The 14,960-nt window shown below is 43.0% G+C and overlaps 1 protein-coding gene across 1 annotated transcript in view; it reads right to left on the reverse strand.

Moving 5' to 3' along the window:
- Positions 1-14,960, reverse strand: part of cemip (cell migration inducing hyaluronidase 1) — a 140,461-nt gene that overhangs the window by 15,217 nt on the left and 110,284 nt on the right. Inside the window, 6 exon segments of the mRNA XM_080429234.1 lie at positions 429-464; positions 2,894-3,025; positions 3,230-3,315; positions 5,068-5,196; positions 5,708-5,777; positions 14,073-14,278. Coding sequence (XP_080285360.1) covers positions 429-464; positions 2,894-3,025; positions 3,230-3,315; positions 5,068-5,196; positions 5,708-5,777; positions 14,073-14,278 — 659 coding nt within the window.

Here is a 14,960-nt window from a genome sequence, read left to right on the forward strand (position 1 = left end):
AGGTTATGTATGTAGTGGTGATGGTTAAGGTTACTGTTAGAGGTAAGGGCATGAATGAAGTCAATGGAAATCAGTTAAAAGTCCTCACAAGTATAGCAGTACAGGGATGTGTGTATGTGTGTGTCTGTGTGTCACGTATCGCCAGGGTGTGTGCCCTTTATTTCTTTATTTATTTTTTGGGTGAAACCAGCGGAGAATTTCCCACCAATTCCCATCGCTGTCACTCTCACACTCCTAAATTACTTTTCACACTCAAAGCACTGTTTTCCCAGAGCATCCTAAGCTAAGTCCTTATAAGGTGTTTTCCAATTACTGGAGACAGCGAGAGGGTTCTCCACTGCCGCCCATAAACACAAACTCCACCCTTTTTACCCTTCTTCCCGCGTAAATGTAAACGTTGATTAATGGGGGGAGGTGGGGGGGCTTACCTTGCCAGGGTGAGACCGATGCCATTATCAGCAAATCTAAACAGAGAGACAGAGAGATAGAGAGAGAGAGAATGAAAGTGAGACAGAGAGAGAGAGAGAGAGAGAGAGAGAGAGAGGGAGAGGAGGGGAAGGACAAGAGAATGTGTGTGAAGAATAATACCTGACCAAATACAGAATAATGTGAAGATCATTATCAGTCTTATCATTTCCAGCATAGCAACAGTCCAGGGCCCCCTGAGAACACACACACGGGCGCGCACACACACACACACACACACACACACACACACACACACACACACACACACACACACACACACACACAGGCGCACACACCCCCACACCCCCACACCCCCACACACACACACACACACACACACACACACACACACACACACACAACACACAACACACACACACACACACACACACACACACACACACACACACACACACAATCTGTCTGAAGGAGATAAAATGTTATTGCGTATAATCAAATGTTTTTTCAGCAGCTGGTATGGTTGCCAGTTTCTTACCAAGAAGATCTGTGAGGATATACGACGCCCACAATGTAATGGAAGAATAATCATTGTTCATTGTTGAACTCATGTTTTTTTGTTTAGATTTTAAAGATAAATTTTCACTGCAATTTATTGATTTGTTGGAATAGGACAGTGGAGAAAGACAGGAAAAGGCAGGGCATGACATGCAGTAAAGGAAACTGCCTTCCGCGTTGAGAATCATTGAGTTTTATAATCCCCTACTTAACCAATTGAGCCCTATGTTGTACTTTGTCGTACGATCGTGTCATGTGGCGAAAATAGCCGATCTACAACCTCACAATGCGCAGCTCTGGGACGCATAATATGAACATACAGTACCTGTGCATGTAGTATGGTTACGCATGTACTCAACGTATATCTGTCTCACATACACACACACACACACACGCGCGCACGTGCGTGTGCAAACACGTCGCATGCACACAAGCACACACACAAGCACACACACCACTAATTTCACTTAAAACTGTGAAGAATTTTTTTTTTAATTGATTTCTGTTGCTGGGAGCGTATTAATATTCCATCTGTTCCCTTTTTCTATTGTTTCTCTCTTTTTTTGGTGAAAAAAATAAAAAAATAAATGAATAAATAAATAAATACAAATCTTCCAGGGAGACCAGGAGGAGTCTCCCAAGCAATTTGTCACGGCTGGCAAATCCTAGTGTTGAGACTGGATCAACAAACCACTTTACAGTCTGCAACTATTTCAGAAGCTGAACCAGACCAAAGGACGCTTCAAGGATCCCCAAATTGAGCATTATTGGGCCGTGGACTCCCATTTGAAAATTGTTTTCCAGGGACCCCATAGGCCATAAGAGAAGATTTGTGTTGTGGGATTAGATTTAATACAGCATTCTGCAACTGTTTATAGTATACTGAAGGTGGTGACATAACAGTGGGCTAATGTCTAGATGGTGAAATAATAGTGAAATTAAATTATTTTTCTGCAGACCCCATGGAACCCTCTTTGAGAACAACTGGTCTACACAGTCAGGCCATATTCCAGGGTATTTTTGAGACACCTGTCCTTACCAGAGAAAATATGAAATTAAAGCAATTAATCAGCAGCTTCTCTCCATTAAGCTTAATCTTCAATGAAAGGTAGAGGATAATATCAGTAATTTAAGTCATTAAAGTGTTATGTGTAAAAGATTCAGTATTTCTGATGCATTTTTACAAAGCTGTCCATATGCTCATCCGAGGAGAAAGCACTGCAAAGCAGAATGCCCGCAACACTCCAGATTAAACAAAGGTCTCAAGGTGTACGGCCCAACAAATGATCAAACTGAGAAAAAAGCCAGCATTCAATAAATGTCCTTTTCACATTTATTATTTATTTACCTCAGCCAGATGGAGCAACAGAGGCGTTTCAACCTAATTTCAACCTAATAGGTCTTCCTCAGCGTTGTTCTTCCGACAGCGCTGAGGAAGACCTATTAGGTTGAAACGCGTCCGTTGCTCTGTCTGGGTGAGGTAAACAAAACTATGTGAAAAGGACATTTATTGAGTGCTGGCTGTTTTCTCAGTTTCATACTCTCATGCAACAAAATCCATTAAGCTGAAGAAAAACTCCATGAAGGTTACCTAACCCTTTGATGTTTTCCTCAAAGTAGGGAGGATGACTGTTCCGCGAACAAGCTTGTACATTTTTAACTAACTAAGTAACTGATAAGTCAGATAATGTTTTGTAGGTAGTTTGCTTGCAATTTTGAATTCAGTTCAACCACTTTGGTTCTGTGACCATCACATCTGCTGTGATGTGAGGCTGTAAGAATCCATCCATCCATCCATCCAACCACCCACCCATCCATCCACCCATCCATCCATCCATCCATCCATCCATCCATCCATCCATCCATCCATCCATCCATCCATCCATCCATCCATCATTGTAGTACTCACTGGCAGTCATCCAGCCAAACATCCCCTCCTCTCAGCCAGGCTCCATGGTCCTGATTTTTATAGGCTACAAAATGGTGGATGAGAGCAGGTACTCTCGGTTTGAATGGATCTGCATCTTGGTGAGGTCCATACCTACACACGTACACACGTACACACGCAAGAAACCAACAGAGGGTGAGGAGACGCCACAGCAGCACTAAACATCTCAACACAGGAAGGCAACAAACCAAAGCTAGTTAAGTTATATTAGAATGGGATATATGTATTTAGAATGAGACATTATTTCAGCCCCCAGTGCTAACAGAGTATATAATAGTGGATGACAGGGACCCTGACCTGGCTCCTACTAAAGAGAGGAAGGGTCTCTTGTCCTTGTCATTAGCCTGAGTGGTCTTCACTCCATTGTCAAGGATCATCCCAGCCTGGAACAATGAGAAACTCATATCAAATATTTCAAGTTGAGCAACAAAGAAAGCACATTAATCAGCATTTATTGCTTTTGCACAACTCATGCCAAAATACAGTGTGTGCACCCTCTCACACACAAAGATGGGATTTGAGATGTTACATGACGTTAGTACGCCACGCCTGTCATCTCGCAATGAACACTCCTCCCTCTCTGACTTTTTGTCCATAAAACTGAGAGGCGGGTAAAAGGTGACGACAGAACCAGATGCCCGCCCTTCCTCCCGGCCGCAGGCACATTAGACACAAGCATGTGCTTTTAGCACCCAATAGCCGATGAAGCAGCAAAATTCATTGAATTACTGTATGACATCACAATGTTCTTATTCATGTGTGTCTTTGATTATTCACTAATTAAACTTTGGGTTATTATGACCTCTGTTGATTGACCCCTGTTGACTGACGTGGGGAATCGGTGAGATCATTATGGGTCGTAATTTGTGAAAGTGTAAACATGCACTTAAATGATGTTGTAGCAATAAGTTGTGTATGATGGTTGCAGTCATGTATTGTTTGCAAGCTGTGTTCCTACGTAAATGTAAATTAACCTCATCTTGACGCCTGATTAAATGACTGATTACCGCGTCGACAGCCGATGAATTAATCTCGTTCAAGTGAGAGATTTTAACCCATTCAATCCGGGAACGCAGAGTACGTATATTTTTTAAAGTGAACATTTGTAAGTCAAACCTTTGCTTCTGGGGGTCCATGGAACAAAATATTTGACTAAAAATGTTTTTCTAAAATAGAACAGATCTACAAGCTCATAGCGCGGCACTCGGTGCCGCGCTATGAGCTTGTAGATCTGTTATTTTTGAATAGCCAGAGAAATCTGAAATGACAGAGATGCGTTCGCGGATTGAATGGGTTAATGCATGAGGCAGCTGTGCCCTGATTGTCCCAATCAGTGGTCCTCCCAAACACAGACAACCTGACATGGTTTTACAGTACGCCTCCGTTACGATGGTTCAAATCATTAGAGAAACAAAAAAAACACTAGCAACGAGCAGAGGGGACAGAGGGCGGGAGACGAGAGAGACAGACACGTTGCTGTCGGGTGGAAACCTTGTATGTCCAAAATTGATACTTTTCAGGAAATGGGATAAAATAACCTGTGTTCCAATTAATGGATCCAATGTAGTTATTTATAATACTTTTGTATTGGTAAAGAAAAATCATAAAACCCCACAGACAGACTTAACCACTTTCACTTTCACTGCGATCTACAAGCTCACAACTTAGCTTGTAGATCTAGCTATTTTTTTTACTACTTTTGTGAGACACTGCAGTATGACGAAGTAGGGCATTAATTTACGAAAAAAAACGTAAAAGTTGAAATATGGAGATAGGAGGTTTCTTTCTGCCCCGACAGCAACGAAGAGATCATTGTGGGGAGGAAGGAGAAGAGGAGAGAGATCAACGATAACACTTCCCCTTTCCACAAGCGACCAATAAATCTCTCTCTGAGGTCAGTCTGCAGAGCGCGGTTTGCGCCCTGAGGCGCCTCTGCTTCCCTCCCTCCCTCCCTCCCTCTCTTCCTCGCCATCGCTTCCCTCCCTTCATTTTTCCTCTCTCTCTCTCTCTCTCTCTCTCTCTGTTCCCTCCTTTTTTCTCATTCCGCTCATTGCCATCTCTATTAAATGGGTTAAAGTTTTTCAAGTGATCCATAAAAGGTTGGGAACCACTGCTCTACCCCATGTTCCTCTCACCCTGTAGTTAGAGTGGGCCCTGTTGTTGGTGAACTGGCCCATAGGTGTGTGCTCGGTGCGTCCAGGGGAGTACAGCCCCTCAGAGGGCCCAGTGGGCACATGGTGGAAGAGGAACCAGAATCCTGTTTCCTGGAGCACACACACACACACACACGCACACGCGCACACGCACACGCACACGCACACGCACACGCACACGCACACGCACACACGCACACACGCACACACACACACACACACACACACACGCACACACGCACACACGCACACACACACACACACACACACACATCCAAGAGAATTAGAGACACTGTCCACGTCAATTGCCTGTTTTGCATTGTTCCTCCCAGGTATGCAAATGAGGAAAGTTATTATCTTTTGACATAAAGTTGCCTGCTTGTATATCCTTGAGGATAAATTACGCTCTGTATCCCTCTGACGTTTCCCATGAAATCCCAGCATTATGATAATAATTGGCACTCTATCATGGTGAACCGTGGCGGCCAGCCTCTATGTGTTGTCTGCTTGATTCAGACACTAATAGAACCATACAGCCATTAATCTGACCTGGCAACGTGATAATGAGACAGACCTTCACCTGGAGAGAGAGAGGAGAGAATGGGGGCAGCGAGAAACTCACCTCTGAGCCCGCAGCAGCACAGTTGATGAGGTTGTTATTGGGGTTGGCGATCCAGAAAGTTGAAGTTGCACTGATAGAGGAAGATAGGGAGATAGATAGAAAGATAGACAGACAGACAGACAGACAGACAGACAGACAGACAGACAGACAGACAGACAGACAGACAGACAGACAGACAGACAGACAGACAGACAAGGGGGGGGAGAGAGAGTGGAGTTGAAAAAATACTTCACTTCAATACTTCACTTGTCAGGGTACTGGGTGTTAGATAACAAGAAAAGAAAAGAACAGAACCTGCACACTCATATGCTCCAATGCTAGAACCTGCACACTATATGATCCATGTACTAGATTTTTTTTGACATTTTGAGCCTTTGTTCTTTGCCAGGTCAAACTCAAGAACTGTGCATCACAACCACATAAATAGACACCCACACCCTCTAAATAAAAAAACACATTACATTTGTAATTGTTTCTGTATAATCTCTTCTCACAACTCTTTGTTGCCTAAATAATCTCGGCATACACCTAGCACCTGCACAGTACATGGAGAGGTACGCACCTTCTCATGTCAGGTTTCCTTTTCATAAATACAGATCTCTGCGTTGATTTTTGCTCAGCATCATTTTGTGTAAGTTACACTCTTCATACAGTACATATGGCCACTGGCCTAAATACTCTTACACATACAGTATCCATACACTGTCAGTGCTGTCTCTCTCCCAGTCTCTCTAGATCTCTTTATGTCTTGTATTCTCTCTCTCTCTCTCTCTTATACTCTATTCTCTCATCGGAAAAACACACTAAACACTAATCTACAACTCCATCTCTGCCTCAATTTATAAAATGAATCAGCTCTGTTGTAATCAAGGTCTCAACCAGCCCCAATCAAGACCCAATCACCCCCAGGCCAGTTAATGTGTGTTTTCATCAGAGGGTGATGGGAAGGTAAGGAGAGATACGATGGGAATGGGCAGACACTCTCTCCTCATCTGTTGGCGAAAATTACCAGGTTGACAGTGTGATATATGGATGGTGGAATTGGTTTGCGGCAATAGAAAAGCCTGTACTCGGGGCCTGAATGCGATGAACACAACAGGGTTGCACATGCTAAGGCTGTACAAGCTACAGTATAATAATTCAAACAGGCTTATACGCTCCCAGGCACTTGTTAATCATTTACATTTAAGCCTTTGTGATGTATTACTGTCTTTATTTGGCCAGAGGGAGAAAGATTCTACAAGATTCTGTAACATTTTTTTTTTTGCAGTGATTTCGTTTTTCAGCTTGATCAGAAATCAAGTTGTAAGGGGCGGCCATAGCTGAGTGGTTAGTGAGCCCGCCTAGGGAGCCAGAGGCCCTGGTTGCCCCAGGTACGATTCCAGGCCACGCCAGCATATGTGTCGATGAATTTGTCCCTGAGCAAGACTCTTAACCCCTAATTGCTCACAGGCCCTCCTTGGAAACAAGCCCGCAAGAACTTTCATGAACGTCCTGTTAAAAGGAATTATCCTTATCCTTATCCTGTAATCTTTAAGCCACGAGACAATGTTGACAAAGGGTCTTAATTGTTGTCTTTGGTTGTCATCAGGTGGCTTAATTAATTAGGGATGACTGGATTCCAGTAATGATTTGTCATGATTTAGCGCACACAAGTGTGATACAAGTAGTTCAGAGAGCAAACTGGAGCAGTAGTACATTGTACATTAAGACATTGAACAATACATCCTGATGTACTTGAGCAACAGGGGCGTTGATGAAAAAGTGCATGCTTTCTCAGCAACATTCCCTGAATTACTTTTACTTATGATTAAAAACACATGATCAAAAAAATATCACGTAGGACTTGTAGTGATCACGTGATGCCTGATTTGTTTATTAACCGCGTAAGCCCTATATACTTCATCGTACCTACCACAAATAGTGAAAACAGCCAATCAATTCAATTCAATTTAATTCAATTAAACTCCAAGGAGGTTTGTTGCATGAGAAAACTGTGTGCCAATTTACAAGCTCACAACACCATGCCAAAAACAATGTTTTTAAATAATAAATCTATTTCTTAAATTATTCCAAGATAGGGATGCCAGTGATTAAGAAATACACATGAAATAACTGAACTGACTGTGGAGCATAAACTACAACCACAAACTATTTCAAATTGAGCATGAACAGTTGAGTGTGCCCTCGTGGCTGTCTAACATGCTGAATTACTCCCCCATGTGTGCATCACTTTCATCGTGTCCTAAACAGCTGTACTCACATACAGTACAGGACACAATATCCCCAGACAAAGGCTGCAGCCACAAACTCGCATAATATTTTGACTGCTGGCTGTCAAGAGAGTGAAGGCGGAGGTAGACGCTTGCATGCAATGTCCAAGACCGGTGAATGGGGGTCTGTGTGTGCACAGTAGAGTGGTGCGTGGGGAGCTGCATACTTCCATCGTGTTTGAAGTCCAATCATGTTAGGCGTCTTTCAGCATGTCTGGCGTGCATGCATGGATGAGTACAAAAACACCCCCCCAGACAGTAGGCACACAATGACAAACTGACAGGCTGTGTGTGTGTATGTACGCGCGCGTGTGCATGTGTGTGTACTTGTGAGGGCCAAATGTCCCCACGAGTATTAGTAGTAGAATTTGACAGATGCCAGACATCTGTCAAATGCTGACATTGTGGTGACCATTTTTCTGGTGCTCACAAAAGCAATGGTTATTTTTATTTATCGTTAAAAAAGGTTTGTAGATTTAGGCTTGCAATTAGGAAAATATTCAGGTTGTGGTAAGGATTGGGATTAAGCATTTAGAGGTTACGGGTTAGAGTTAAGCCTGATTGATACTTAGTTGTGCACCGGTGTCATGCACCGAAAATAGACGATCTTTAAGCTCATAACAAGTTGCAGAGTAATGCGTATGGCGATGCGTATGGTTAAAAATTCCCAAAACATAAAAAAATTGCATTCATAAAATTGCCGTTCTGAAATGTAATGCAAATGAATAGTAATACAAACGTGTGTGTGTGTGTGTGTGTGTGTGTGTGTGTGTGTGTGTGTGTGTGTGTGTGTGTGTGTGTGTGTGTGTGTGTGTGTGTGCAGTGCTGGCCCTGAGCAATTTGGTGATTTCACCTGCCCCCCCCCCCAAGCCTATTTATTAATAATAATATAGCCTAAATAAGGCTATTTCAAAAATACAAATAACTAGGATATCATGCAAAATACAAAAGCTACATTGAAAACAAAACTATATTACTAATTAATATGAATGAATTGGGCGTTAGCTAAGTAGATAGCATGGTGTTTTATTTTCAATAAGAGTAATCTCCTGTCATGCACGCAGAAAGAGAGAGAGAGAGAGAGAGAGAGAGAGAGAGAGAGAGAGAGAGAGAGAGAGGCAACTAGCTCTGGTCTATAGTGTTAGGAGGAGAACTCTAACTTCAACAAGTTTATAACTTTCCAGAATCATAATTAGTGTTTTTCATCGAGTCAAGACCTTATGATTTCCTCCCCACTATATATGTGATTATCTAAAATTGCTGATCTCCATTACCATTTTAATTGAATGGTTTATTCTACTTTGTCAGTGTCTTTTGTCAGTCTTTTGCCTGTGACGTGTACCACAGCAGGTCAAATTGCTCAATTAAGGCCATACAATGTTTGGAAGCACTTTGCGAGCAGTGGAGGCGAGACACCTGTCAGGTAAACTATTCAAAGTACTAAAAGAGAATTACATGTCAAATTTTCAAAAGGTTCAAAAGCCTATTGTGGTGGAAACTATGCAGAAACAAATTGCAGAGCTTGAAGCCATGGCAAGCTTATGAGCAGAGAAAGCTGGATTGTTCATGATCAGAAATGTAAGAAATAGGTCATTAATTTATGGAGAAAAAAAAGAAGAAATGTGGAGATACAAGGTTTTTGACCGACAGCAACAATGTTACTGTGAAGAGCTAATGCTGTATACTGTAGATGCTACAGTGTTATACATTGGCTAGAACCATACATTAGCTACATTAGCTGAAGTTAGCTAGGCAACCAACTGGAGTTAAAAGACCTCTGAAAGTTTAAGTCAAAGAAATGTGACTTATGTGCTGTGCTGACAGTATTGTGCATGTCGTTGGCTCGTTGCCATTCACATGGGTTGCTGTTGCACGCATGCCTACAGTATGTACAGTATGTTATACTGTACTGTACCATTGCAATTAACAGGTTTCTGTTTGGGATGAACGCAGCACTCTTTACATTATCTGAAATGCATCCTTCTAGCAACAAAGGTCTTAATATCTTTAGTTTGAGACACTTGAGGTAACGTGATCACTGATTCACCGTCACATACTGCAGCTCATGGCTCTAGCTGACTCTAATCAAACAGTTTATTAATCTCAGCTGTGCGTGTTTCTTTTAAAGTTGTTTGTAAACAAGAAACCTGTATATACTGTACATCCTCCGTGTTGCCACAGAGAGTGAAAAGCCGAGAAGGTAGAACACAGTAAAAATCTTCTGATTCTGCCACACTGTTGTTGAAACTGAAAGCAGAGCCGTCTGAATACACATGGCTGGGCGAAACCCAAAACGAATGAAAGAGAGGGGTGCATTGATAATTCCTTTTAACAGGACGTTCATGAAAGTCCTTGCGGGCTTGTTTCCAATGAGGGCCTGTGAGCAATTAGGGGTTAAGAGTCTTGCTCAGGGACAAATTTCATTTCATCGACACATATGCTGGCGTGGCCTGGAATCGTACCTGGGGCAACCAGGGCCTCTGGCTCCCTAGGCGGGCTCACTAACCACTCAGCTATGGCCGCCCCCTCCATTGATGGGGCGCACCTAACTTTTAGTTTTTCAAATACTTAAAACGTACAAATTCGAGAGTTCTTTTTACTGCCTGGGACGTCAGCAGGGGCATGCGGTCGCAACGGGTTCCTAACACCAATTTTTTTTAGTTTACTGAGGAGGGGCGTCTGAAGCCTGTCCTGGACAGGGGTCTCCAGATGTAAAAACAGATGATGATGATGTGTTCTATAAAACAAATATACAAATATATATTTTTCATTTTTTTTATTTTTTTTAACAAATCTAGGCTTGGTGGGTGCCCCCCTCATGGCGCCCTAGGCAATTACCTACTCTGCCTAGTGTGTGTGTGTGCGTGTGTGCATGCGCGTGTGTGAATGTCATATTTCTACTTGCTCCAGAAGGCTGTAGAAATTACATTTTCTACATACGTATGTGCAGTGTCGAAGTGTGAAAGTCATTTCACTTTTGCAAGGATCATAGGTTTATGAATGAATTCACACAGCAGCTGTGTGTATGTGCCGCTACAGCCTGAGCCTCGCCAATTATAATGGTCTAACTTCTCTTGCCTTTTCTATTGTTTGTTCCCGTCTCTCTCTCTCGACCCCCCTGTTGCTCTGCTTACAGGTTAAAGGAGGAGTTCACCCAAAAAATGACTTATTTTCTATCAATTACACACCCCATGAAGCCTTGATTTCATGGATTTATTTTTGTTTTTGTGGCATTCCTAAGACAATAATTTGATGACCGTGTGTATTTCCGGTAGGAGACACAAATAATCTACTTTGTGTCTCCTACCGGATACATTAGCCGGTAGGAGACGGGAATCAAATTATTAGCTTAAGAATGCGACAAAAACAAAAATGAATCCATGGATTCAAGGCTTCATTGATAGACAATTGATAGAAAATAAGTCATTTTTTGGGTGAACACCTCCTTTAATGCCCCCTCACAGCCCAGATGGGGAGAATAAACTAGCTTTCCATAATCTGTGCATTGTACCAAACCCATGCACACTCGGACAGACTTGGACACACACACACAGAGATGCACATACACGCACACGCAAGGAGATAAACACACACACACACACACACACACACACACACACACACACACACACACACACACACACACACACACACACACACACACACACACACACACACACACACACACACACACACACACACAAACACACACATGCACAGCAATCCACTTAGCAGTTTACTGAATTTAGATCTGATAATCAAACTCCAGATGTCAGGGTGAATGGCTCCAAGTGAGAAGCAATTTGCTGCTTGGCGGAATCGAGTGTGTTGGTGCAATAAAGCAGTGATGGTGGGCCTTGTAAAAGTACATCTTTACTGGTCACATTTGGTGTGTGTGTGTGTGTGTGTGTGTGTGTGTGTGTGTGTGTGTGTGTGTGTGTGTGTGCGAGTGCGTGTGCGTGTGCGTGTGCGTGCTCAAGCGTATGTTTTCAATGCAAGTGTGTATGATTTGCATTTGTACATGGCCCTTGTAAGCGGTATAACGTCTTTTCTTTAGAATTTAGAATGTATGCATGCCTTGGAAACACGACCGGCTGGCATGTCTTCCACGGGGGAGACAGAGCTTGGATGGGATTCATTTTGGCAATGACAGGCACATCCTCAAGGCCACAAATACACACACGCCCACACACGCCCACACACGCCTGCACTGAGGGACACTTGGACTTCAAGGGGGGATGTCTATAAATGAAATAAAAATTCAAGCCCATGCTTAATTCATCTGGGTCTTTTTAAATGACAATTCACCGCTCATCCTCTCCACACAGCCCACACTGTTGGCACTACTAAATATGGCAGAAATGTATTGTTCTCTCACATTCAAATTCAACACGTTCACAGCATTTTAACCCATTAAGACCGGGAGAATGCATCTGTGTCATTTTAAGATTTCTTTGGCTATTCAAAAAATATGAGCTTGTAGATCTGCTATTTTTGAAAAATCGTGAATATTTGTGCGAATCATTGAATATATATAATTTTTTTACGATTATTTTTTTAACTCAAATCTTTGCTTCTGGGGGTTCCCTGGAACAAAACATTTTGAGATGGGGGTCCGCAGCCAAATACATTTTGGGGGTCCTTGATATGAAAAAAGTTTGAGAACTTTTGTGGAAGACATTGAAGACATTTGTGGCACAGATTTGAGCTACAAATGTTCGCTTTAAAAATATATATATATTCAAAGATTTGCACACATTTTCAAGCTCATAGCACGGCACACGGTGCAGCGCTATGAGCTTGTAGATCTTCTATTTTTGAATAGCCAAAGAACTCTAAAAATGACACCGATGCGTTCCCGCTCTTAACGGGTTAACGGGGATGAAGGGGTTGGTGGGGGGGGAGGGGGAGGGGGCGGAGCCCGGAGGGACTGCAACAATCTTACTGGAAATTAATCACAGCAAATCTTGAATTATTGCCAGTGACATTGTTAGCATAATGGTGCTTGATTAAATGGAAGTGTTCTTTTTCATACATACAAATACACTGGGGCCGGCAGTGGAAATAATTTAGGGAATACAATGATCTGGAGGAATTTAACAAAAAGACTCATTAGCAGGACAGCATGTTGTGTACCACCACTATCAGTCATTATCAGATTAATCTGAACCGGAGAGGAGAGGAGAGGAGAGGAGAGGAGAGGAGAGGAGAGGAGAGGAGAGGAGAGGAGAGGAGAGGAGAGGAGAGGGAAGGAGAGGAGAGGGGAGGGGAGGGGGGGGGGAACTACAACCTACTGCAATGTTTAATATCCCACTGCTGAGGAGCAGGAGAAACATTCCTTATCAATGCAAGTCAACACCATTATGCACCCTGTAACCTCTGTGGTAGAGGGTGAAGAAAGCAGCATGATAGAAAGCCATACAGCGTGGATTAAAGTGCTTTATATTCTGAATGGGCTGCATTTTTGTGCATTAAATATGCAACCCTGTCTAATAAAGGAGGACTGCAGTGTGGCAAAGAGGCCAGCACCTCTGGGTGCAAAAGCGTGTGTGGGTGTGTGTGTGTGTGTGTGTGCGGGTGTGTTTAAGAGAGAAAGAGGAATTTGCATGCATCTATGTACATAAGTGAGTAAATTGCATTTAGGCCAACCCTCTGCTGAACAACACATTCATATGAATGCAGAAAACGCCCCATCTAACTCCATCTGCTAGTTGTTACGAATTAACTCCATTATGCATTACAGGGGCACTTCATCTTGTGAGTGAGTTTTAGCCGAGGGGCGCTATCATGCATTATCAATCACATTTTATGCACCAGTGCACATCCTTATTATACATTTTCTTCTCTTGTGTGAAAGTCTTTGCCCACCGAGTCCAATGTGATTTCTTAACGGTCAATCAGTTTTGAACGCCCCCCCCCCCAAAAAAAAACAACAACAACAACAACCGTCACAGACACTCGTCAAACGGCAATTTCTGAGCAGGTGTGCTAGAGGGCATAGAGACGAGTGTGTCTATTTTAATTGTTCGTTGTCTGTTTTGTTTGTGCAAATAAATTGGACTTGCAAGTGCGCAAGGGACACACGGACGCACCTGCAGTCTTGCCGAGGGTTTGGCACATATCCTGGGTAAGCTCCGTCTGTGATGTCACGGCACATCTTGCTGTCTCGGTCCGAGGGCAGCAGAGTCCCCGCTCTGATCATCAGGCCCAGGCAATGGTCGAAGGTGTTCCTCTCCTCGGGACCGTCCTCCGTGAAGTAACAGTGACCAAGAATGTCATAGCCCACTATGTCCTTAACCTAGGACCACAGACAGACAAACGGACAGACACAGAAAGATAGGGAGATTAATACACATGAATAGAAGCAAAGTGAGATGGGGAGAGATATACAGTCACGAGACAGTGAAATAGTGAGATGGAGAGAAAAAGAGGTAGCGAGGAGAGAGTAAGGAAAAACATTAAACATTAAACCATAATTACTGCTGAAGCGATCGCCATTCGATTCAGACAGATACTCAGCAGATACAGGCTTTCTGCTTTCTGAGTAATGTGGAAATTAAAGCTGAAGAAGAGATGCCAAGCTTGGCTACAGAGTAGTCAAACCTCACAACAACATAGAGGCACATTTTAAACATCCTGTCTTGCTTATTCCTCTTCACAATAGAACAAACAAAATGAGATGAGAAAAAAGGGGAGACAGTATTTTTTTCCCTCCCCCTTGATCTTCCCATTTTCCTGGAGTTAGGTAGGGTGAGGCATTTAATTGAGTCCCTTTTATCCTAATTTCCATTGTCTGCACAGCGGGCGAGCCAAGTGATGATGAGCCAGGTTGAGTCAGGAGCGCCAAAAGATTTTCTGATTGCCGTCGCAGCGGAAGCCGGCCTTCACTTACCGCCTCCCATCCGCTACCTCTCTCCATGCCTTGAGCTGTGAGTCACAGATGAAAAGACAGGTGCTGTTCTACCTCTGAGTTTAACCAC

The sequence above is a fragment of the Gymnoscopelus braueri genome (genome assembly GCF_963280865.1).
Source record: "Gymnoscopelus braueri genome assembly, chromosome: 1".
Classification (NCBI taxonomy): Eukaryota; Metazoa; Chordata; class Actinopteri; order Myctophiformes; family Myctophidae; genus Gymnoscopelus; species Gymnoscopelus braueri.